The sequence below is a fragment of the Tetrao urogallus genome, assembly GCF_951394365.1.
Source record: "Tetrao urogallus genome assembly, chromosome: 21".
Classification (NCBI taxonomy): Eukaryota; Metazoa; Chordata; class Aves; order Galliformes; family Phasianidae; genus Tetrao; species Tetrao urogallus.
Genome location: NC_136834.1, coordinates 6,190,591 through 6,216,266, shown reverse-complemented (window position 1 = coordinate 6,216,266; position 25,676 = coordinate 6,190,591). Strand labels below are relative to the sequence as shown.

General features: G+C 55.8%; 1 protein-coding gene across 1 annotated transcript; it reads left to right on the top strand.

The window, feature by feature from the left end:
- Positions 1-1,789: 1,789 nt before the first annotated feature.
- NPHP4 (nephrocystin 4) lies at positions 1,790-21,581 on the top strand (the record flags this gene model as incomplete). Its single annotated transcript, XM_079545645.1, is given in 30 exon segments — positions 1,790-1,924; positions 2,447-2,501; positions 2,504-2,568; positions 2,570-2,584; positions 3,952-4,124; positions 4,197-4,261; positions 4,901-5,056; positions 5,931-6,067; positions 6,441-6,589; positions 6,662-6,776; positions 8,222-8,404; positions 8,504-8,630; positions 10,633-10,679; positions 11,452-11,708; positions 11,800-11,985; positions 12,562-12,749; positions 13,587-13,747; positions 14,312-14,480; positions 15,689-15,799; positions 15,902-16,101; positions 16,171-16,388; positions 16,550-16,739; positions 16,854-16,934; positions 17,074-17,230; positions 17,521-17,606; positions 18,408-18,493; positions 18,820-18,991; positions 19,941-20,120; positions 21,214-21,357; positions 21,441-21,581. Coding segments are annotated over 30 exon segments (4,149 nt in total).
- Positions 21,582-25,676: the final 4,095 nt, after the last annotated feature.

Below are 25,676 nucleotides of genomic sequence, written 5' to 3'. Positions count from 1 at the left end.
CTCGGATGGGGAAAAGCCAACGGGGCTCTGTGCGCAGCCGCGGCCCCAGCAGTGCCACGCCGCCGGGACTGATGGCACCGCTGTCAGCACAGCCAGAAAATCGTCCTCTGTTCTGCAAACCCAGCTTATGGGCGTGCTGCCCGGCACAGGGAAACACGAGGAGAAGCCAATGCCGAGATTTACCGGGAGCACCAAAAGCTGAGAGCCCCTCACCGCGCCGCAGCACTTCCAGACGCCGTGCTGCACTTTGCTCTGCGCCACGGGCTGCACACGGGGCAGGGGCGCAGCGCGGGGCTCGGGCACGGCTCAGCGCTCCCCTCCTTGGGCAGGATGAAACGCCAAAGGAAACCCACGGCTCTCGTGCATCTCCACGTGCGGCGGCGAGCAGCGGCGTTCTTGTGAGCCGGCGGGGGAATCGCCGCATATATGCATGTGTAATTCCTCGGCAATATGCGCACTTGCTACACACGCGGATTTCAGCTGTTTTGGCGCTCGCCCACGGCGCGGCGGCGCGGTTCACAGCAGCGCCGTTCACAGCAGCGCGTTTCCAGGAGCCAGCGGCAATCTGGCTCCGCTTGCTCGAGGTGTGCGGCGCGGGGCCGTGCGGGGCGGCTCGAGGTACGGCAACGGAAGGGCAGAAAGGAGGAATTTGTCGGCGCTGCCGCCGCACGAGCGGTAACGTCCGGCGTGACGCCATCCGACGGCCGCGTGGCACCGCGGTGCGGGGGAACGGCTCCGCACTGCGCGGACATCGCACCCCGCGCGGCGCCCTCGTGGGGGGCGTGCCCCGCCCCGCCGCCTCCCATTGGCTGCGCGGCCCGCCGCTCCGGCGACATGCAAATCGCGCCGCGCTCATTGGCTATAAAGGAGCGCGGCCCCGCCCCATCCCCCCGCCGAGCGGCCGCCGGGAGCCCGTAACGCCGGGGTCTGCCGCTGCCCGCGACCCCCCACCGACCCTCGTCCTTCGGCCCCGCATCCCCGCCGCCCGCATCTCCTCCCCCGCCGACCCCCGCCCCGCTCACCGCGCGGCGCTGCGGGCGGTGGGACGGAGCGGAGCGGCGCGGAGCGGAGCCGGGCGGTGCCTCCCCCGCGGGGCGGCGCACATCGCCCCAGTAACCCGACGCCGCGCGAGGCGCGACCACCGGCGCAGGGGGAACCGCCGCCTCTCCCGGTCCCGGCCGTGCCTTGAGCCCCGCACCGCCACCGCGACCTCCGGCCGTTCCCAGCGCCGCGTGGGACCGTTTAGGGGTTGCGGGATGCGGGCGGTGCGGAGCGGCGCGGAGTGGCGCGGGGAATCCCCCCTCCCGCACGGCGGTGGTGCGGTCCGGGAAGATGGCGGCGAGACGCGGCGGGAGCGGTGAGTGCGCGGCGGGGCGGCCCGCATCGTACCGCAACGCTCCAGCTGGGCACGCGCCTCGTGCGGGGGTCGGAGATGTCAACGCATAGAAGGGCCCCTATAGGTGCCGTGCGCTCCTGCCGGTCTCTGCCCCGCGCACGCGGAGTGCGGAGCTCTCCGGTAACACCGGCACCGCCCCGGGTCAGCTCCTGTCCCCACTTCAACCTTCGGCAGCTCTCACTGCTGGTTTGCAGGGCGCTGCTGCGGGTCCCCAGGGTGTCACCGTGCTGCGGTTGAGGAGGGGTGCAGGAATTCTGTGCAGTTTGCAGAATTGGGGTCGTGCACTTGTGCTGCTTCACCGCTCGGCCGTGTTTCCCCTCACTGTGTGCTTTCTCTCGCAGCTGAGCATCCCCCAGCAGAGTCCTGCAGGAGGAGGTGACCCCAGAGGGTGAGATGGCTGAGTGGGAGCGGCTGTTTGCGTGGAGCCGTGCTGTCCCACCTCACACCCAGCGCAGACACGGCGTGCCGGAGCCCTCGGTGCCTTTCCAGTGTGTCCTGAAGTGCCTCGAGGGCTCTGTTGTCACGCAGGTACAGAGCTGTAAAGCCAAAAGCAGGAAGCACATCGCACTGCAGAGGCTCTGCAGGACAGTGCTGGGCTGGTTGGAAATCCCCTCCTGCTTGTGGGCCTGGGAGGGTGCAGGCATCACAGGCATGAATGCTGTGTGCCCATGCAGCCTGCTTTGTGCAGTGCCCAGCAGCCATCTCCTGTCTGGCTGCTGTCAGGAGAGCTGAGCAGAGCTCAGATTTCTGCTACATTTACTTCCTCTTGGGCTCCTAAATCTCCCAGTATCAAAGCAGAACTGTATGTAAATCCCATGTGCTCCCATCTACACATCTGAGTTAGTTTTACATGCTAACCTTCAGGGTCACCAGGCATTTTCTGCAATAGAAGGGTTGATGTGTTACAAGTATTCATCAGCATCAGTGTAGAAGCCCCAGTCAGCTGTGCTCTGTCCCCCAGGTGGTGACAGCCTGCCCTATCAGAGGCATTTCCCATGCCCCCAGGTGCAGGTGAGGAGTTACATTCCCACACCCCTCCCTCTCTTGCAGCAGTCCCCAGCTAAGCTGCAGCTCCGCCTGTCTCTCTTCGATGCCACCCACCGCCACTCTTTGGCCACACGTGGCACAGCAGCACCCGGACCCCCCGCAACTCCCCAGGACAGCCCCCCCTGTGTGCTCTTCAATGAGGTATGGCCGGTGAGGTTGGTTGGCTTCATGCTGGGCTGTTGGTTCCCTGCCTCTCCACAATCTTGCAGCTGGGTGCATCTCCCATTATTAATTATGATGTATTCTAAAGACAAACCCTGCAAGCTACAGGCTGGGTGACACGGTGCTGTGCCTCCGTGCCAGCAGCAGAGTGCACTGTTCCTTCAGACACAGATGGGCTGAGCAGCAGCTCCGCAGCAGCTCTTGTGGAGGTGCTGCTGCTGCACAAAGCCAGGCTTTTATCCACCAGGGTCCCTGCAGAACTTCCAGCCCTAAGGCAGGACTTGCAGGGATCCCTGGGTGTGCAGCCAGCTGCACTGCTGCTGTGCACAGCTGTGGTGAGGCTGCAGTCCCTGCAGCATCGGTTGCAGCTGAGGCTTCATCTCCTTGGTCATGATAGTGTCTAATTATAGCCTTTATTTCCACTTGAGTCAATGCGTTGTGCCAAGGATGAAGTTTAGCACAGATCAGAGCCGCGCTCTGTGATTTATTTAAATCTCTGATGGCATCTGAGGAACATTGGCATATGCATTTCATCCTGAGGTGTTTGAATCATCGCTCAGTCCATGCTTTGTGAATAGGGATGGGGGAAACTGTGGCACAGAGAGCTGCCAAGAGAGAGGAACACAGTGCTGCTCCACGTGCTGCGTGAGCCCACATGTGGGGCACTGTCCCTGCGATGCAGGCGGCACTTCCCAGGCACCAGGACGTGGAAATGGAGCTCTGCATTGTGGTTCAGAGCTTCCCCAGTCTGGCACTCGCCAGTTCAGCTCTGCTGGAACGCTCCTGCTGCACTGATGGAGGGCTTAGAGGAGATGGGAGTGTTATTGGAACTGCTGTTGGCTCTTAGGAGACAGCTGTAATCTTTTCCTTAACAACAGATGTGCTTTAGCAGCTCCTGTTCCTGTGGCATCAGTCTCTTGCAGCCTGGCCACCTGTCAGCAGCCAGTGGTCATTATTTCAGCACTTTGCAATAAAAGATAATAGAGTAGCGATTTATTTCTCTGGGATGATGTGCTAATGCCTCTCTCTGTTATCCCTCCCTGACAGTCCGTGACTGCAGCCAACGTTTTCTCTGGGACGCTGCGTTGCGATAATGAGGCTTTACTGGAAGGGTTGATCACACTGTAAATCCCATCCCGGGGAGGTGACCACGTCCTGCCCTCCCTGTGCTGTGGGTTAGGGGCTCCTGCAGCCCCTGGGAACCCAGCAGGATGTGTTGGTTGGACCTGGCACTGCACATCAGCATCCCCTCCCTTTTGCAGTGCTCACGTGCAGATGTGCCCTGTCCTCAGTGAGAGCTGTGCTGTCGTTGCTCTCGGCTGCCGCACTCTTCCATCTCTCCCCAGGCCGTGTATTTCCACACCTCGCTCAGCCACCCCAGCATCACAGCCGTGGTGGAGGTGGTGGCTGTGGCCCCTACCCCAGAAGGGCTCTCACGGAACGTGTCGTGTGGCTTCGGGCTCATCCCACTGTTTGACAGCAGGCGGGAGCCCTCAGACCTGGCTGCCAAGGGCAGAGTGTAGGTACTGCTCCCAGGGCTGCTGCGTGGGCCTTACTGGGAATCCACTGACTGCTTCCCCTTCGGTTTCAGGCTCAAGCTGTACCACGGGACGCCACGTGCTTTGCTGCACCCGCTTCTCCAGGACCCTCTAGAAAGTAAGCAGCAGCACGGAGAGCACGTCGCTCCTTTCTTTGCACCCAGATGTGCGCTGGGTTTGTGTGATGGAGGCGGCAGATGTGGGCTCTGCACCCTTGCAGCCCAGGACAGACCGTGCCTTGTCCTTGGGCTGTGTGTGGCTGCAGCAGAGGAGATGAGAATGTGAGCCTGGGATCTGATGCAGAAAATAGCTGTTTGTTTGAATATATGGTTATTACCTTGGCTCCTTTTGAGAAGCGATATCCCCATTGCGCTGCGGATGAAAAGAGGAAACTCTGTGCTGTTTTGGTACATTTCAGGGGAAATGTGTTAGAAACGCTTTTCTAAGCAATGTAGTGGAAAGAAAATGTCAGGGTTATGGGTTTCCATTCCAACAAGATGCGTTGGGTTTGGAAGCCGATAGCTGTGCTGTCCCAGCTGAGGAGGCTCCCAGTGAAAGTCACCTTGTGTGAGATGCTGCTGGCACAGCACGGAGCTCCCCGTGCTGGAGTGTGTGCATTGCTGGGGCTGAGATGTGCTGGGGACAGATTCTGTGCCTGCCCTGCACTGATGGGTCTTAAGGATGTGGGAAAAATGGCAGCTCTGTAGCACTGTCTCCCCACAGCTTTTGTCATTTCATCACGTTTTCTTTTGATCAGAGAATAAATACATGACTATAATGGAGAACAGCCACCTGCAGTACAGCCTGAAGCTCCACCTGCCTCTGGAGAAGGTATTTCATCTCCTTCCTGAAAACCTCCTGGTGTCTGGCCTGCAGAAGATCCCTGGCCTGCTGCCTGCACATGGGGACACAGGTGAGGGTCCCTCTTGTCCCTTTGCCACCACTGGAACTGTGGGGTGATGCTGTGCTGCTCGTGGCCACTTCTGCTTGTGCACCCATGCTCCGTGGCCATGAGCACAACCCCATGCTGCAGGCTTGCCTCTGTCTGGATCAGACTGCAGGTCCTGCTGCTCTCTTTCAGCTTTAGAATCTGTTCTGTGCTCAGAGCATTAGAAGCAGCTCCCAGAGCAGCAGCAGGACCTGCAGGGCTCATTCCCTCTGCTTTCCATTTGGGCAGAAATGTCATGGACTTCTCTGCAGCTCCCCCACGGCGGAGGAGCAACTGTAGCATTTGCATCCAGTGCTGCAGTGTGTCTGCATGGCTTCATTTTGCTCTCTTCTCCGTTAATTGCTTTGCTCCTGGGAAACCGGGAGGGATAAATAATGGTTGGTTTAATTGGAGTCATTCAGAGGAGTCTTAAGAGAAGGCTGCACAGCTTGGCTCAGCTTGTCCTTGGTGGTGGTGGTGGTGCTCTGGGCAGCCAAGAGCTGGCAGGGCTGAGGGATGAGCTGCTCCTGCACGCAGCCCTCCGAAGCATTGCCTTGCAGATGCCAGCCTCGTTCCTGTTGATCTGACAAAGAAATGATGTGATCTGGAAATTCACAGAACAGAACGACTCTGTCATCTCTTTGGCAGTGGTGAATTCTTCTGCTGAGGGCAGGCAGCCGCGCAGTGCAGTGGTCCCATCTTGTGGCTGTCAGGAGAAATCCTCTGAAATCCTGCCTGGCTTGTGCTTCTCCATCGCGTGGCGCTGTGCTGGAGATGCTCTCTGTTCCATTTCTTGCCCACAAGCTGGAGCTGCTGGCTGCTCATCGCAGTGTGACCCTGTTGCTGTGTGTCACTGCAGGTGACATCTTCCTGAAGCCGCGGCTCATGCGGACGGTCCCCTGCTACCTGGACCAGCTCTGCGTGCTCCTGCACCCTTCTCTGCAGGAGTTTGAGGAAGAGCTGCTGGAGCAGCTGAACAGGGACCGCTTGCTGAAGGTGATGGCGTGTAATTAAATGGGGCGAGATGAGCTGCGTGCCAATGCCCGTCCTCAGGTGGAGTGGCAGCATTCAGATGAACGGCACTGCAGCACCGGTTCTGCTTAGCGCCTGGTTTTCCTGCTGCGGAAGCCTTTTGCTTTGTTTCGTAGACAGGCGGGGATGAGCACAGAGGGGCTTTATGTGGGGTGTGCTGGGTGTGCAGACCATAGCTAGCAGAATTTGGGTGGGCCGCTCTGAAAAAGGCAGAGATGTAGGGCTTGTGCAGACGGCCCTTTCAAATCCTGTGCTGCTGGCTGTGGGCTGGGTGGGATGAGGGCAGACGTGTGCCCTGCTGCTCTCAGTGCCCGTCCCCCATCTCCTCTGGCCGTAGCAGGAGGTTGGCAGCGCGCTGTGCGTGCAGGAGCGGCGGCTGCGTGTCGCTGTGCACAACGGGCTGAGCTTCGTCCAGGCCCCGCAGGTGGCCGTGCTGCAGCCAGCAGCTGAGGCGGCCCGGAGGCAAACCACCAGCCCCACGGACAGGTAAGGGATGCCCAAACCGTGCCCTGCCGCCTGCAGGGTGCAGCCTTCCTCCTCCTCCTCTTCTCCCTGCAGCACTGCAGAGCAGGCGCTGCTGCTGCGGAGCCGCCTGCAGCTGAGTGAGATGGTTGCCCATCCGGCCTTTGGGGTCTGCTTCCAGCTGGAGTATGTTGTCTGTGCTGCAGCCAAGGTAGGGCCAGGCCTGGGGGGCTTGTGGGGTGGTGGGAGGACCTGGTGTTTTTTCAGCATTTTCAGCCCCTCCCGTGCCTTCCATACCCAGAAGAAGGCACTGCTGCTGGTTTCTGCAGTGGCTTACAGAGCTGCTGTGCCCCCGGGACCTCAGAAAGCAGAGGAGCTGCTTCCCCACCTCTGCTTGCTTCTTGAGTGCTGGGTTGGGCTCTCAACAGTTCCTGTGGGCAAGGAACATCGTGCAGAAGGCAAAGTACTCCCCATAAGGGAGCCTCCCACCTGCTAAAAACCTGAGTCCTAAGCACTGCTGTGGGGGGAGGGGGGTTGAACTTGGGGGTAGGAGGTGGGCTGCTCCATGGGGACACAGCATCTCCGGGGCTCCAGCAGTGCTCCCTTTGCTGCTGATGGAGGGATCCATCCTGGGCCGCCTCCTCGTGCTGGAGGAGCTGAGGCCAATATCTCACATCAGAATGTCAGAGTGCTTTCTGCAGCGCTGGGTGGAATGTGCCACAAATGGGCTTATTAACTCATTTTAATTATATGGTGTTTTTTCTGCTGCCTGTACGTGGATGGAGAAACGCAGGCTGCAGCAGTCCTGGGGTGTTCTGGAGAACCCAGTTGGAGAACTTCAGTTTGTTTTGTTTCTTTTTTTAATTCAAAAAAAGTCTTGTCTTTAGAATTCAGCCTTTATGCTGAAGGGGGATTAACCCCTTACGTTCTCTTTGGTTTTGCTGATTGCTGAGGTCTTTCTGGCAGCTGAAATCCGATGGTCTCTGGGTCTCGAAACCATGAAACCTGACTTTTTGCAGTGATGGGGACACGTGCAGGGCGCTGGTCCCCAGCTGTCACCTCTGGGTGCTGCTCCTGTGCCTGGATTGATTGGGATCAACTGGTGTACGAGTCCCCAGTTGTTCTGCTGAGGTGGCAGTGTGAGGGTCATTGCTAACACAGTGCCTCCCATGTGCACAGCCTAATCCCAGAGCTGATTGCTGAGCCGGTCGGTGCTGTAATTAGCAGCCGGCAGGAGCTGAGCACTGATTGCCAAGGCTGGCAGCGAGCTGTGTTTGCCTCAGGTCTGCACCCCTTGGCTTAAGGAGAGGCTGCTGTGGCACTGGGGTAAGCAGAACCCTCTGGACTCTGCTCTGTGTGGGTTTCCCATCACTGGGGAGAGAAATAATGCAAAAATACACAGCTGAGTGCAGAGGGAGGGCTGCAGCTCCTCAGCTGCAGGTAGATTGCTGCTGAGTGCAGCTGAGCTTCCATTGCCTGGTCGTTCTGGTGGTGGGGGGGTGACTCCTGGTGACGTCTACTGGTGCTGCTGTTGGGCTCAAACACCTGGAGGCAGAGATGGCTGAGGAAGGGCCGTGCTGCAGAACGGTGTTGTTGCAGTTCCCCTGAGCGTGGTTGCAGGGGAGGGAGGCACTTTGGCTGTATGCTCTCCTGCAGGCTGCAGCTGGCAGTGTGTTGGGCCCAGCAGCTGCCATGCACACGGTGCGCTGGGCGCTTTGGAGCCCCTTCCTGGAGGCCACCTCCTCCCCAGTGCTGCTGCCCCTGCGTGGTGGCGCCCATCCCAGCCCCGGGCAGACCCTGGTGTACAGAAACCCTGCAGACAGCGAGAGCTCCCAGCAGGTAAGGGCTGCTCTGCTGGTGCTGGGAGCAGCGCTGTTCCCAGCTGCCTGAAGGTGTGTGTGGCTTTTCTCTAACAGTCCTCCAACTTGAACCTCGCAGGTGAAGCGCATTGCGTCGGGTTCTGTCCAGTTCCACGTTTCCACTGATGCAGAACATCGTGTAACTTCGACAGACATCTCGAGTAAAGCTGGGAAGGAGCCGGAGGAGCCTCCTACGCCATCGCTGAGTGAGTGCTTTCTGTGTTGGTGGCATTTAAAATGCAGAACGTGGCAGTGCCGTCCAATGGCTTATGAATTACTGTGCGGAGGGGACTTCAGGTTGGTTTGATTTCAACCCTTCTACCTGTTCCCTTGTCACATCCCCCCGTGCTGTGGAGCAGAGCCACACCCAGGAATTGCACTCGTTTCCCTCTGTGTTTACTCTGGGTCACTCTGACAGCGTTTGGGTCTCAGTGCTGAACAAAACAGCTCTTGAAGGGGCCTCGTGGCCCCTCCAGCAATGCGCTGCTCCGGTGCTTATGTCTGCAATCGTAATCCTTCCAGATGGCTGAGGATGGGAGAGGTGTCACTTATAGGCTGTGAGTAATAAATAATCTCGTTGAGCTGCAGTTCCTGGAGCGTGACAGCAACGCGCGTTTAATCAGCGTGCGCCTCTAACGAGGGGGGAGAACCAGGCTGCTTGTGTGTGTGTGTGTGTGTCTGCGTGCATATCTGTAGCACAGGGGGCAGATGGTGGGGCTCTCAGCGCTGATCTGTGCGTTTTGGAGATGGAGAGGATTTCTTTGCCTTGGCTTTGAGCGGTGGCAATCTGCTCCCTTTTGTGCAGCTTCGTTGGTCGGTTCCCCCCTGCCCTGATCAGTGGGAACAAACCTGTAGGCGTGCTTTGCTCTGTGCTTCCCACCCTACAGCGTAGCACTGGGATCAAAACCAGGCTGTGCACCACACGTCCTTGTTTGTCCAGTTCGGAGCGACTTGGTGGCTCTGCTATGGGAGATGCTCCTCTCCCACCACTCCCTTGTTGTTAACGCTTCCCAATTTGGGGCTGTGCACACGGGGTTGCTCACAGCTGAGCTGCCTGTTTAAACATCGACGTGCGAGTGGATTACCTGATTAATGGGGTGTTGTCACCACGAGATGGCAGTGGCACCGCGGCGTTGCTGCGGGATGGGAGCCCGTGGCGCATCCAGCTCCGGGCTCACTGCTCTCCAGGGCTGTTTGTTGGTTTAACGGGCTTCACAGCGGAAGTCTTTGAGGGTGAGACGGCGCTGGAGTTGGTGGGCTGTGCTGGGTGAGGCTGCCAGCAGCAGTGCTGAGAGGCGTTTTGTTCCTGGTGTTGCTCGAAGGATCTCCTGAGCGAATTCCAGCTGGTGTCAGTGCACAGAGAAATGGATGTGAATGCAGGCTGATGGTGACCCTCTGCTCCCAGGCACAGGGTGTGGGGGACCCTGACCTCGCTCCCTGCCCTCGAGGGTGGATGTGGGGGCTCAGCTGTGCATGGAGCTGATCCTGGGGTCTGACAGATGGACTGGGAATCCTCCTGCAGCACCAACAGCTCCGCGCACCTCTGCGCACCGTTGCTTTAATGACAGGCAAAGCCACTGTAATGGAAAGAAAACAATATTTTAGACATAAGGGAAGTGGGGTGATTTCTGCTGAACAACGGTGAGAACAAAATAGCTGTGATTAGACGTGGTTGAGAAAGCAACCTGAAGTTGCCAGAAAACATCTGTGTTCCTCCTCTGCTGTAAAGGATTTGCTGCTTACTGGAACAGTGAGTTCATCCGTGCCAGTGAGCAGACCAGCCAAATATAAACACAGCAAAACTCATAGCGTTTGGGGGCATGAATGTACGAACAGATGAAAGTAGTGACAAGAAATAATGGAGGAGCTATGAAAACCTTAAGTATCCTAAAAACTTTCACGTCTCATTAAGCAATCCACTTAGCCAGTGCCACATGGCTTTAAGGGAAACTGCAGTACTGTCTAAAGATGGAGGAGCTGTGTTTTTACAGCAAACTCTTGCTGGCAGATTCAGATTCCCAGCAAAATAACCTCCGAGTGTGGAGATGTGCTACGTGTTCCCCTGCAGGTAGCAGTTTTGCTGGGGGGGAAGGAGCCAAGCAGGCTGCTGGGAGGTTGTGGAGTGCCTTGCAGGGCTGTGCCCATCCCTGGGCAGTGGGGCTGTGCTGGGTGCCGGCTTTGCTGAGCTTCTCCTGTGCTTCTCTGCAGGTCTGTGCTCCCCGCCGCGCCCGGCAGCCTCCACGCAGGGACCAGGGGTGAGTGCTGCACGTGCAGTGCTGTCTGTGCTGTCCCTTTACCTTGGGCCTTCTGTTTTCTTCCCTTGGCTGTGTGCCTTCCCCATGTGGTCGTGTTGCTGAGCCCCATGGGCAGCAGGCAGCGATGTTCCCGCATGGTGCAGTGCAGGTTGGTTGCTGACAGTGTGCCTGAAGTCCATTGGAAGCTGGTTTTCAAGGCTGCTGCGGTCATGCAATGCTTGGCACGTGCAGCTAAAATCTGAGTTAGCAGAGGGAGGAAAGTGAGTTCTATGTATAATTTGCTGGACAAAATCCTCCGAGCTGTTTTCACACCCCAAATGTATTTTTAAGGACTGTTCTGGGTTTTGACAACCCAGATTTGCTGGGCACTGCTGTCCCATGGTAAGTGCCAACAGCGATGTGCTGCAAGGAGAGCTATCAGGTTTTGAGACGAGCTGCAAATACTCATATCTTGTTACGGGGATCAACGTGCACAAATATTTTTGGTGAAATGAGGCGCTTCATAGGACTGCACGAAACTGTTTGATCTTTCTACTGCCTTTTCCTATTCCTCCCTTTGCAAGAGAAAGTACAGCATGGCTGCTAAAGCAAGAAGCAGAGGTGTGAACCCACAGGCAGCCAAGCTGTGCCGCTCCTCAGCGGAGCAGGGATGCTGCTGTGCCAAATCTCAGAGCAAACAGCATCTGAGCTGCACGAACTGCTGGCGGAACCTGGGTTGTGGCGCGGCGTTTGTGCATCATTACTGCGTTCATCACAGCCTCTTCCCTTCCAGCTGTCTCTCTCACAGCTGCTGGCCTCGCCGCGGAGCAGGGACGGGCGCACGGTGCCACAGAGCCGCAGCGCCCCAGCGCCCCGGCCCTGCAGCACGCAGGATGGCCGCGCCGAGCGCACTGCTGGCATCACACACCTGGAGGCTGACCTGTGGCTGGGCTCCCCACGTGCGGATGCCTCCAGCAGTGAGCACCTGTGGGCGCTGCCCTTTGTGCCGACGCAGCTGCCCGTCACGGCCATGGCGCTGCCTGCTGGGAGGTGAGGGCTGTGGGGCTGAGATTTCGGGGGGTTGGCGCGGGTTGGTGCTGCTGTTACCGCTCGCTCTGCCCCGTTTCTCTGCCGCTTCCAGCGCTGCGCTCAGCCGTGCCTCGCTGGCGCTCCTGCACACCTCTGGCTTCCCAGAGATCCTCGATGACAACAAGGAGCCCCTGGAGGTCACGGAGCCGCTGAACCCCGCGCATTTTAGCCCTCAGCTGGAGGAAGTGGATGCTCTGCAAAGCAATGAAATAATCCTGCAGTTCCTTGCGTTCAGTAGGTGAGGTGTGCGGGGCTTCAAGGAGCCTTTTGGGGGAGAAGCCTATTCCAAAATGAGCTGCTTTTGTGCTTGAGCAGCAGAAGCCCTTGGGCAGTGTGCTGCTTCCCAACTGCAGCCACAAAAGTAAAGCCGTGAAGAGCTTCCATATGACACCATTGCTCTCTCAAGGCACTCTTACAACACATTCCAGTTTCTTTGTGGTGCACCTTGGCCACACATTGGTATAAAACTAGTTAGTGCAGGGTTCCTGCTTAAATGCGTGTTACGTAGAGGAGCTGAGTTTTTGGAAAGCTATCTATGAGGGCGGCTTTCTCTCTCCAAAGCATTGCTCACAGCTCTTCCATAGATGGCAAAGGTAAAATGCTACTTCTGCTTGGCTCTTCCATCAAGCATATGGCAGAAGACAGCTGGAACTGGGAGGCTTTTGGAAAGCAAAGACAAACCATATGCCCTCTGTCTTCAGAGAAGTCCAAATACTTTTGATATTACCAATCTTCTCTTGTTCTTCTGCTTCTTTTTGGTGAGGAGCTTATGATCCAAACAAGGCTGACCAAAAGCACTTTTCTCTTGCTCCAGGGCCCCTCAGGATGCACTGGAAGGGACGTGGCCCAGGACAGTGTTCCTCACCTTCCAGTTCTACCGCTTCCCCCCGGTCAGCACGCCGCGGCTGCAGCTGGTCGATGCGGATGGCGAGAGGGCGGTTGGGTCTGCTGTGCCAGCACAAGTGCTGCTCCAGCTGAACGAGGATGGGACCCCAAACACTGGTGGGCTCTAGTCCTGGGGTGGGTAGTGTCCTCACGTGGCCCCTCCTCTTCAGGAGGGCTGTGAGAGGAGGAAGGCTGCCATGGGAGGGTTGGTTGTGCAGCTGAGGTTGGAGGTCTCGATGCTGTTTTGCGTGGTCCTGCGCGTAGTTCATCAGGTTGACTTGTTCTTTTTTGTGTGTATGGGGCATAGTATTGTGTTACTGTACAAGGAAAAGCCATCTGGGAGTTTTAAACAACATTTACTGGTTCAATTGGCATTTTTGTCAATCAGATTTAGGCATGCCTCCAGGCCAAGGGAACGGACTGCTATCTGCTTTCGTAGCAAACCTCCATTAGTTTATGTGGCACATAATTAAAGATGTTCAAAACGTCAAAGCATGAAGTAAAGCATCAATAAGCATCAGTGACGTGATCCAGACATCAGGATTGCTGACTGCAGCTGGGGCTGAGCGTACTGAAAAAGAGGCAGAGCATTAAAGCAAAGTGCCTGGAGTAATCTCATCTGATCCTCTGAGCAAAATGCTTTGTCTTTCTCTTTGTGTCTTATTAAATTCCTGTCCCGGGAGATGCTTTCAGTGCAGCTCCTTCCCCACCTGGAGTTCTTGGTGGCAATGAGGGATCCTGTGCTGGGGTCCTTCCCAGTGTGATTGATGGGGTTAAGCTGCGCTGCGCAAGAGAGGAAGGTGCTGGGGTGGATCCAGGTGCTGTCACACCATTCTGGTTCAGCAGCAGCTCCACACCTGACATCCTGGCTTTTTCTGGTCCCTGTGACAGCATGCTTGCGGGCAGGCAGGGCCCAAGGGATTCAACCCTCTATTGCTGCTCTGTTTCTTGCAGAAGCCCCAGGGCTGCAGCTGAGGTACGTGGTGGACCCCACCTTCCTGAGGCCTGGGGAGCAGCGTGTCTTCGTGCGCTACCTGGCTGAGCAGAGCCTGCAGATGGACATCTGGGACGGAGACTCGCTGCTGCTGGTCGGCTCTGCTGCGGTGAAACTGAAGGTAGGGAGCCCTTCTCCCTGAGCCTTAATGACTGCTAACGATGAGGGAGAACTGCTTAGCATGCAAGAGTTTAAAGACGAGTCTGACTCTTCCCTCTGTCCTGTGCTGAGATGCTGTTAGATTACCCTTGAGTCTTCAGTAATCAAGTTTTTATCAGCCACTCTGTTTAGCGGAGGCTGATGTCAATCTGACAAGCCTGTAATCACAGGATTTGTCATCTTATCCTTGAAAGCGACGGCAGAGCATTAACTTTTCTTCCCTGGAACTTCTGTGCCGTGCTAGGGCTTACTGGATAGAAAAATTAAAGCAGGCCTAGGAAATGCAGAGACGTCTTTATCCAGATCTCTAAATCTCTTGGATCTGAGTCGCCCCAGTAACTAGTTACCCTAACTCCTGGCTGTTATCCTCTCGGGGAGAAGTTGCAATGAAAAAGCTCCATCTGGGCGGCCCGCAGAGGAAATGCATCTGCTGAGAGTGGGAGATGGGTGTGAGTGTGATGGGGCTCCGCGCTGAGGCCGAAGGCACAGCAGCATCCATCCTGCCCCATCCCTGCTTCCTCCCCAGCCCCTGCTGCGCCAGGGCCGGCCGGCTGTCAGGACGCTGCACGAGCTGGAGGTGGTCACCACTGAGTACGAGCAGGATGCGCCACCGGCAGCAGGCAGGGATGTGCTGTGTCCTCTGGGCGCCCGCGTGGCCGTGCGAGGCCGCCTGCACCTCTGCCTGGCCAACGTTGGTGAGTACTCCTTGGAAGCCTTCATAGCGCTGCAGAGTGTCGTAGGAAACAAAAAGCTTTCCTGAGAGATCCAGCAGGGTTTTGCCCTGCGACTGGGGAAGGCGGATGCTGGCAGAGCTCTGAGCCTGGAGGCACGGAGCGCCCTGATGCTCTGCCCAGCATCCCTGCCACCTGCAGGGTGGCCTTGAGGCCGGCGGGATGCAGGCAGTGATGCTCAGGTGGGTAGCAGGGATGGGACGAAGGCAGAGCCGCCTGCGTCAGGAAACAGAGCTCTCGTGAGGGTGTGATTCTTCCTGGAGTGTAGCAGGTACTTTGTTATATTTAATTCACCGTCCTGTAAATGTGCAGTGACTCCAGGTTTTAAACTCTTATCTTCAGAAGAAAGATTAGCTCCATTATAAGATATCTTAAATTGTCATTTTCCTACTTTGCCTGCAAAGGGACGATAAGCTCCTGGGAAGGAGAATCTGAGATTCACAACCCAGAGAGAGGTTTAACTCCAACCTGGCAAAAGAAGGGAGAAAGGAAAAACACTGATCCGGGACAGCAGCTACCTTTTGATTTCTCTGTCCTTTCTAAAAAATTCTTTGTTTTTCTTTTCTCTAAATAAATTCCAAATACCTGCAGTAGGTTTCTGAGGGCTCTTCATGCCTTGGGCTCAGGCGTGAGGTGGTGGTAGAGCAGATTTGTGAAACGCAGCTCGGGTGGTTCTGCTGAAACTTCACAAAGTGTGGATGGAAACCCGAGCTGGTTCCAAAGGTCAGCATTAAATCTCTTGGATGTCCCCATTGCTTTTCAGTAGGAAACTGCTCTGTCACTTAGAGAAAAGATAGATGGAGTGCAATAGCAGTAGGATTCCAGAGGGATCGTCGTAAAACGCAGAGAGCGTTGTAAGCAATGAGATATTTGCTTCCACTTCTTTAAACTGTCTGTGAAGATCTGCAGTGGGAATAGCATTTTCCAGTAGATTTTGTGACACTAAGAGATCTACAATTTTGGGGAAAAAAAATGTTGGGAAGCTACTCCTGATAATTCACAGGAGGTGGCTCTGTGCTGGCTGTTGTCTTTCTGTTGGCCTGAGCCATCACCAGTGCTGTTTGCTCCGTGTCCCGGCTGGCTGTGACCTGCTGTTGCCACATGCTGCTGGTGTGCACAGCCCAGCATCCCAGCACCTGATACGGGGCTGACCCCGGTCTCTGCCCCCACAGGTCACCGCTGTGAGGAGACCCCTATGAGCCCCAGGCACCCATTGCTGTCCCACACCCACGTCGTGTCCTCTCCAGCCTGTGGCCGTTCGCTGTCCCTGCACACCAGCGGGGGTGAGTCCTTCTGGGGGGGGCTCAGCCCTTCTCTGCCCTCCCCAGGTGGGGGGGTGCCATCCTGCCCTGCGCAGAGCGGTGACCCGAGTGCTGTCCCTGCAGATGTCGTGGTATCTCGGCCACGCAGGCTGGCTGAGGTGGATAGCGAGCTGGCAGCCATTCTGTGCAGCCTACGGCTGGAGCAGAGCCCACAACCCCTGCATGCCCCGCATGAGGCCGCGGCCATCCAGCAGCACAAGATGCAGTGCTTGGCAGCGTTGCAGCAGCAGGAGGATGGTGACAGGAGGATCCCACGGCACGAGGTGAGGGCGGGCCGGGTGCCTGGCACAACCTGTGCTGCCTCCGGGCTCACGGTCCCCTCTGTCCTGCAGGGCTGCTCTAAGCAGTGCACGCAGTACCTGCAGATCATCGATGCCTACCGAGAGCGCACCAAGCAGCGGTATATCTCCCAAATGCTCAGCCAGGCCATCACCGTCACCCACACTGTGTACGCCATGCTGGGGACGGCCGAGTTCTTTGAGTTCGCCCTGAAGAACCCCTACAGCACCCAGCACACGGTGACGGTCGAGGTTGACCACCCCGAGCTCAGGTAGCGCCGACAACCATCCCTGTGTTGTGTGCTCACAGTGCTTGTGCCGGGCTCTGTCCCCGTTGCTGGGGTCTGTTCAGGGTCTCCTGCCTGCTTGGGTGCCTCTCCCAATGCACCTGGAGCAATGGGACACCAACCAGCTCCACCTCTCGCTCCTCCAGTGTCATACTGGACCCAAGGGAATGGAGGCACTTCAAGGAGCTGACCCAGACGGCCACCCCGCTGGAGGAGGACATGTTCCACCTGCGGGATGACCTCAGGCCTCAGATCTACCTGCGCCCCAAGGAGACTGTGCACATTCCCTTCCGATACCAGATGTTCTCCACGGAGCCGGCTGTCACAGCGGTGCCGGTATGCTGGGAGCTGCATCGTGCTTGGGTGCAGAGCACACGGTGGCATTGCCGAGGAAACACTGCTTATGTGTCCTGGGGCTTCTTCCAAAACCAAGTGTTTTGTTTCCTGCAGGAACCGATGGGGCTGAGCAAAGAAGAGGATGCAGGGAAGGCGCAGGAGGAGCCAGTGGCTGCGCAGATGAGGCTCATCCAGGTGGGGATGCAGAGACACGTGGGGCTGTTGGCTGCTGCATCGTGGAGCTGCCTCCCAGCCCCAGGAACGGAGTGCTGACCCCACCACGCTGTTCCCATGCGTGGCACTCAGCCTCTCTGCTTTGCCCCCCCTGTTGCAGGTGGCTTTTTGTGTGAGCGGGGGCAAACCCATCGCCCTGCTGCAGGTGAAGGTTGAGCCCCGGCCCCACGTGGTGGATCAGACCTTCCGCTTCTTCCACCCTGAGCTCACCTTCCTGAAGAAGGCCTTCCGCCTGCCTCCATGGCACACGCTCCCAGGTGACCCGCAGGGCGCTGCCAGGAGGTGGGGTGGCATCCAGAGAGCGAGTTCCCACCATCAGGGATGGTTTCTCTGCATCTTCAAGACATGTTCATGCTATGGCCTTGGGCTTCCTTGCTTGCTTTCTATCCATCTGCTTGCACTGATTTTATATTCTCTTGAACCAGTATGACCCAGTTGCTCTCTGATAGCTCAACGTAAGGGATTGCAGCTCACGGCTGTGCGATGGCGTAGAACAAAGCATAAATAAAATGCTCTGTGGTGTCACACGTGGTGTTGCCTCCTGCAGGTGCTCCGGTGAGGATGCCGAGCGGTGATCCTGAGGTCTATGTCCGCTGCAGTGACCCTAATGTCATCTGTGAGACCAAAAATATGGTACCAGTTACACTCCTGTGTTGCTTTGTCTTGTATCCTCCTGTGTTTTGCTGTTTTGATCAGCCCTGCACCCATGGCAGCATCCTGATCTATTGGCCTGTAGGAATGTGAAATACTGGTGGTGATTAAGGCAGAATTGCCCTTGATTCCAGTTAAAATGGGCTGCCTTGTTTTGGTATCTGATGCCTGATGTTGTGCCTGTTTTCCTGGAGAGCAAATAGTTGGAGGTTGGTTCCAGCCCTGTTTCCCTCCTGACCTGGTGCAAATCAATACCGGTGTCTTCTTTACTTTGTGTCTCTTTGGATCAAGCCCTCAAAGTTCACCTGGAAGATGCTTTGTGTGTCTCCCCAAACACCACTTCAGTTTTGTACTTCCCAGCAAAGATGTGAGGTCTGCAAGGCTCTCTTTCTGCTGCTTGAGATAGAAGTGGAAAAAAATAAGTGTGTGTATGAACACAGACGGTTATGAAGGGTAGTTACTAATTGCCAGTGCATAATCCAATGGTAATTGGATTATGGCTTGTTAGAAAACGTAGGGAAAATTTGCCAAAATTTGATTATGGATGCAAACCTGGAATGCAAGAGTCGTTTGTGTCCTCTTTTGTAATTAAAAATACTGGAAGAGCTGAACCACGCTGTATAATAACTTAATAACGTGGTTTTTAACTAGATGCTGAAAGCATCTGCTGTTGTAAGTGGGTTGGTGTTTTTTTCATTAATAGAAAGGAAACCCTGGAGTCCTCATTAGCTGGTTTGATCTCTGGGTTAACCATCCTAACGATGCTCTGATTTCTGTGCGCAGGGTCCTGGGGAACCACAGGACGTCTTCTTAAAAGTAGCTGGAGGACCAAGCCCGCAGATCAAAACGTTCTTTGTTGTTATTTATACGTAAGTAACAGGAGCCAGAGAGAGGAGAAGGAACCACCCAGAGCACAGGCAGAGCAGGAGGGAACGTTCCCATCCACGTTCTCTTGCTTGCTGGTTCCCGAGCCCTGCTCGCTGAGCCAGGCAGGAGGCTTCCCAAAACACCTGTTTGCTTTTCCAATCTCTGTAAATAATGCTCTGAGTGCAGGAGACAGCTTCTCTGTACTCATTCACTCTCTCTGCACGAGTAAGGCTGAAATTTCCCGTGGAGAGGTTTGCCCAGAGGTTGGGGTGGTCATGGGGCTGAACGCAGCAGGCAGGGGCTGTGCCACTGCTTCGTCTCGCTGCAGGGACCCCTGGCTGGCCACGCCGCTGCACATCTGGCAGTTCTACCTGCACTCCCTGCAGCGTTTGGATGTCAGCTGTACTGCAGGGCAGCTCTCCCGCCTGGCCGTCCCGCTGCGCGGCACCTGCACCCTGCGCAGGGTGAAGGCGTTCTGCTCCCATCCCCACGAGCTGAAGGTAATGCCTCAGGGCTCCTGCTGGGTTCCTTGGGGGTGCTGGGCTGGGCTGGCAGCTCTGTAACCCTTAGAAATGCAACGCGTCCCGTTTGGAGTTAGGAAAAATGCCTTGGTGATAATTACCTCTTGATTAAAGCTGTCGTGTGTAGGATCGTTGGTACGAAGCCCCAGAGGGCAAATTATCTGCGTTAATGAGACTATCTGAAGACTAATAATTTCTTTAGAATTCATTTAGTCATAATTGTAAATGGGAGTAATGAAAGGAACAAAAACCCCATTACTGTCCCATAAACAAAGGAAAAAAAATCTCAGCTCTCTGAGACTGCAGAAGGGAATGAATCGCATTGAGGATGGCACCACAGTGGTGTGTGCCATCAATCCAAGTTTGGGGACTGCCTGCCTCCCGTGCCATGCCAGCTTTGTGCCTTGGCCGTGCTGATGGCAGTGCGTTGGGTTCTGCTGCGGTGCTCAGAGCGAGCAGTGCGGGTGGGAGAAGATCCCTGCAGCTGATGGTAAAGCACTGTTAGGGTCCTCTTGCTGGGCAAAGTGCAGGCTGCTGTTGGCACAGGCGCCGTCATGCAGCCAGACCTGCTTCATTAGTGCAGATGGGATTAAATGTTCCAATCATAGGTGTGCATTCCTTAGTGTAATCAGAGCTCATTTGTATTCTGAGCTGGACCTCACGGAGGTGCAGATTCTCTCCCAGCTGTTCCTGCCAAGGGGTGCCAGCCTGCCATCCAAAAACGATCTGCACACAGTTTGTCTTCATTTATGCCCCTGCTCCCTCTCGGGGGGGTTCCCCAGGATGCTGGCAGCAGCTGTGAGCAGTGCTGATGCTGTTGTCTCAGTGAGGACACCCTGTTCTGGCTTTTTGTGACTTCAGAGCATCAGGAGCTGAGGGAGGAGGTTCTGATGGGACCCGTGCTCCTTCCTCTGCGGTGTGTTTGCAGGTGGACCCAGCAGGTGTGTTCACGCTGCCCCCCAATGGGGTCCTGGATCTGTTTGTGGGTGTGAGGCCGCGCCGGGCTGGCAGCAGATTCTTCTACCTCAACCTGGTGGATGTGGAGTGCCACCAGCTGGTGTCCTCCTGGCTGCTCTGCGTCACCTGCCGACAGCCGCTCATTTCCAAGGTAATCATGGGGAGGTGGGGGGGGGGGTCAGCGTGGTGACCCCACTGGGCTGGGGGCTGTGCGTGCTGACAGCCTGGGCTGGCTGCTGCTTACTGCTTTATCTACAGCCGCTCTTGGCATCCATTCTCCTCCTCTGTGCGTGAGGAGGGACGCGTGCTGGGAGCCGTGCCGCTGCACATCGATCGCCGGGCGAGCGCTTGGTCTTCGTGCAGACACTGCCATTATTCCCGACTGTCATGAGCAAGGATCCTAAAGCCAATTTCTAAGAATTACTGACAGATTAGAGATTAACTGTCCTCTTTGAGTTAATCTCCTAAAGCAGTATTGCAGAGTAACTCTGGATCACTTGTCTTTACCTGCCAGGACTGCAGGATGTGTGTGGACTCTACCCATGCTGCCTGTTACTATTTCCATTTCCCCATCTCACTTAAGCTCTGGAGCACACGTTTAGCCTTCCAGTGCCTGAATAATCTCACTGAAGACCATCATAAAATATCTTTCAGCCTGTTTTGAAGGCAATTCCATGCTGAGGAGTGTCAACTCTGAAGTATACCCAGTTGTGAAATTAAAGTTACAGCATGCTGCTTTCTATTAGCACTGTGCTAGGTTAGGACTTTGCTCAAAGATAGAAAATTAGATCTCCCAGTTAATGTGTTCGTTTTAGAAATGTTTTCCTGGAACACTTGGTGCTGGGTGAGGTGGAGAGCAGCATTTAAACTGATGTCACTCCACTCCTGATGAGTGCGAGCCCCAGTCCCTGCGCTCTGCCGTGTTATCTGAATTAGCACCACGGTTATCCCCGTGGAAATAAATTAATTAGTCGGAGCGTTCGTTGGCCGGTCCCCAGCTGCTCCTCTGGCCCTTTGTCACTCAGTCTCATAATTACTGCTGTGGATGTAGCGATGCAAACCGCAGCCCGAGGAGATGCTTTTACTTAGAGGTCGTTGCGCGTGTCGCTGATGGCAGGAACTGAGTGTGCATGGAGCAGCAGGGGAGTGGGACACAGGGCAGCAAGGTGTGCTGGGCTGCCCTCAGGTGCACAGCAGGGCAGCCCAGGCTCTGTCTGACCTCAGTGCTGTTCTGTGCCCCGCAGGCCTTTGAGATCACCATCCCTGCAGGCAGCGGGAAGGGCTCCAACAAGCGCATCACCTACACCAACCCCTACCCCACACGCAGGCTGTACTTTCTGGTCACCAGCCGGCCCGACTTGCTGCAGTTCAAGGAGGACTCCTTCCAGGTACAGCCCTACCCCCCATAGGAGCTGCAGCAGGCGCCCTGATGCCCCCCAGCCTCCCCACGTGCCCGCTGTGCTGTGTGCAGGTTGCTGGGGGGGAGGTGTACACCATCGGGCTGCGCTTCGCCCCGAGTCAGAGCGTGGGTGAGGAGGAGATCCTGATCCACATCAACGACCACCAGGACAAGAACGAGGAGACCTTCTGCGTGAAGGTCATCTACTACTGAGGCTGTGGCACGGCTCTTGGTCCTCGTTTGGGCAATGCAGCCCCGCACAGGTGAGGGCAACGTGTCTGCTTGTCATCTCACCCCGCTGAGCTGTGGGGTCCCTCTGGCCCTATGGGAGCCCCACTGCTGGACCAGGCTGCCCTGTGCTCAGAACAGGAAGGGGGGATGTTCACCGCTGTGTGCCACAACTGCAGAAGGTCTTAATTTTTGTTAGATGTTTTTAATGTTTATATTGCAAGGGCTTTAAATCTTTGTGTGTTTTTTTTTAACTTAAAGTTTACAAAGTGTTTCTGAAGGATTCTGTACCCGCCATCGAATGTTGCAGACACGAATCGTTTGGAGTTGGTGATGCTTTTCTACTCGTTTGAGACCAATAAAATTTGTGCCCTGCTCTGACAGCATCGTGGTGTCCCTTGTTGGGCAGAGCCCTCCCTGCAGCCCCAAACCCACGTGGGGGGAGCACTTGTGGTCCCCAATACGGTGTCAGCCCATTCCCACAAGTGGGTCCCAGCACTGCTGGGCTGACCTGCCCTGTGTCACAGCTGGGACTGAAGAGCAATGGCCCTAAGCAATCTGTTTTAATCTTGTTTGCTAAAATGCTCCCGTTCTCCCTCACTACTTTACACCGCATTTATTTCTGTTAAGTCACGATCATTAGTACCCAGAAAACATCAAGCAGCACCTAATTTTCTGATGGCTTCATTTTCACTAATGGATTAGAAGGAAGCGGCTGCGCTGCTGGTGAGCCTGGCAGGATTTTAATTTATCTGCCCCTACTTACAGTGCTGACTTGCTTGGCCTTGACGTAACTATCGGAAATCCACTGTGAGTTCTACGGAGGGGAAGATTCATTATGCAGAGAGAGGAAAAAGGAGATGAGAACAAAAGCATGGAGCAAAGGAGGGCCGGATCCCTGCTGGCTGAAGGCTGTCCCCACTGCTCCCATCTCCCAGCCATTGGGGTGGCTGTGTGCGTGGCAGCTGTGGCACTGCTTGCTGTGGGGCGTTAGGGGGATGAATTGCAGCCCCAGTGAATGGTGTGCTGAGTTACTCTGAGTTACTCTGCCTCCTCAGGACTGATGGGAAACGACAGCTCATATTTTAGAAAATTATTGTGCTGTCTGCAATGCAGAGAGGTCCCTCCGTTGGGTTATTAAAGTCGATTAGATGAAAAATTTTCATTACGTTTTCATATCATAACGTTTCTTAAGGATTATCAATGACTTGGTGCTTTATCCTCGGCTGCTGCAGATGGGGAAGGTCCACAGGTCTCCCATTCCAGGGGTGGGAATGCGGGTCACAGCCGTGCCCCCTTGGAACACATCCCTCACAGTCTGCAAAGTACCATAAATCGTGGCAGGGCTTTAACGTACCCTTCTGCTGCCTATTAGTTTGTTCTCACTACATTAGCTTTAATTAAACTCTACTTTCTTTGAAGCTCAGTCCAGTTAGGAGCAGTTTAAGGGCCCTGCAGGGGCAGCGCTGCTCCTGTGGGCTCTGACAGCGCTGGGATGGCGATGGCAGCAGCGGTTACGCTGCTTTTGTTCACACTTGCTAATTTGTTCACACTTGCTAATGAAGTTGTCCCCCTTAAAGACAACACCGAGTCGTTAACGTGCAACTGATTCTTCTCCCGACGTTTCTCGAGGAGGGCAAGCGGAGCACGGAGCTCTGATGGAGGTAATTTCATAGGGGTCACGCAAAGGTTGCAGGATTGACTGGAGGTGAGAGGAGGAGCTCTGTGAAGCTCTGCCGGGTGTTTAATTCCGCCTTTGGAGCTGCCCGCCTCTCTTACAGATTCTGCTCTGCCCTCCCTCTGCGGTTTCGTCCCGGCTGTGTTTGCAGGAGTCGCTCTGCAGCACCCAATGCGGAGAGAAGGCGCTGAGCAAACCCTGCCTGCAGCTGTTTCATCAGCAGCGACCCTCCCAAGTGGGGGTTAATCAGTTAATTATTTGCTTCCATATTTATGCCCGCATCTATTTTTATGCGGCCACCAATACCTGGAAAGAAAGTGCATCAATGTGAATGGAAATAACCAAAGCCCAATAAAAAGTGGAGTAAAGGGGGAATCCTACACCACATCTCAATTCCCCCATCCTGTGCTTTTGAGAGAAAAACACATCAAAATTCATTTCCTTACCCAGGCAGGACTTAGCTGCAGAGCATCCCTTGAACTTTGCCTATCAACCAGAACAAACAGTGTGTTGGTGACTGTCTTTGGAAGCCCAAAACATTCCTCTGGTGCATGACCAGGCACAACCCCTGCCTGCTCCCTGCCGTTCAGCACTCATGGACCTGGGTTTGCAGCGTCGGTTTTTCCCCTACCCTGCACCACCTACGTGGTGTTAGAAATAAAAACGTCGCCTGGTGCTGCTGTGCTGTAATTAATCACCGTGTGTGGACGTGCAGTGAGGGAGCGACCTTGCGTTGCCTGGCTCAAGGATAAGGGCATTTCCCTCCTGAGCTGGGTGCAGGGCTGTGCTCCGTGTGGCTCCGAGCCTCCCCAGCTCCAGAGGTCAGCAGTTATCTGCTTTGCGAGAGCAGCTGTGCTGGGTGCACCAGCACTGAGTGCATCTGAAATGGGCTTCTGAAAGAGGAGAGCTGGAGCTCCTCAGCCCCAGGTGTGAGCAGGGAACGTTCCAGGTGCCGGCAGGAGGGCACAGAAGAGCTCTGGCTTTTAAGATAAGGAGGCAGGAGTGGTGTAATTACCTCCCATCAGGTTAGAAGATAAAAACAGCCTATCTCTGCCGAGGCAGCTGAGTGCAGCTGGCTTCTCCAATCAAGCTCACCCAGAATGCTGCTCGCTGGGGAGGCTGCTCACCTCACCCTGTCCCAAACCTATGGAGTTTCATTAGGAAACTCCTGGCACCCCTTCTCCTCCAGCCTGGTGCGAGTTGTTTTCAAAGTTGCTCCCAGTTCCTCCTGCTTTGGAGCAAGAAGGAAAGCAGCTCCAGCGTTCTCTGTGCTTGCACTGCAAACACCCCTGCAAGTGTGGTTTGGGTGGAAGCTCAGCTCTAAGCAATAGGTGGGATTGAATTGAGCCTCTATGATGGATGCTACGAGAGAAGGAAGCGCTCAGAGACCTGGGGGCCCTGGGATCCATCTCCCAGCAGGCTGCCACAGGGCTCCAGCTCTGCTCATTGCTCTGTCTTTGGAAAGATCCCTCGGAACCGAGCAGCACGGGCTCAGGGCAGGCCGCGCCAGGCAGCCATCCCATAATATGAACTCCCTCGGTGCCAGACATCACGCCGAGTTCCAAGAAGGCTCTTTGCCCATCAAGGCACCTGATGGCCCTTATCCCGCCCCCCGCTGGGTCGCGCCGCAGGCTGAGAGCCGCTGAATGCTCACAGCGGAGGGGAGAAGGGCGACTTCTGGAGTGGAGCGGTGGAAGTCTGATGCTTTGTCTGAAAAGAAAGAACGGGGGGGGGGGGGGGGGGGGGAAAGGGGAGTAGGGAAGTGAGCGCAGCTTTGAAACACAAACCCAAGCAGAAAGTTTCCATGACAAAGCTTTCGGCTCCTTCCCGGGGAGCACAAACAGGCATTTGCATGAAAAAGGGACCGCAGGGGTGCGTGGAGCTCCTGGGCAGGAGTTCCTACAGGGAGACGGGGGAGGAGAGCGATGGGCGCTGCGGGAAGCGGGGTGGACGGGGGGAGACACGTGGGAGTGGAAGGCACGATGGGGACCGCATCTTTTTTTTCCCTTTATGAGGAAGAAATGGAGAAAACCCGATTTGAACAAAAGATCACCATAGCGTTGGCTGGGAGCCTGCCAGCGTTGTAATAAGATGTTACCGGGTGTCTTTATTAGTTAAAATGGGTATTCAGATTGCCTGCCAAATTGAAAGATGAGAGACTTGTTTGAAAATGGCACCGCAACAGCAAGCAAAGGTTCTCCAAGCTGCTAACGAGCTTTGGCTGTGCAGGGCATTGGGAGCAACGAGGGCGGCTGGGTTCGGGGGGGGGGGGGGGACAGACATGGAGGGGCCTTCCTCCACCTCATCATCATCCTCACCTCTCCTGCTAGCAGCCTTCAATGGCAGGAAACACATCCTAGAGCCCCTCAGCCAACGAGCTCCAGTGCCACCATGGAGCCCTC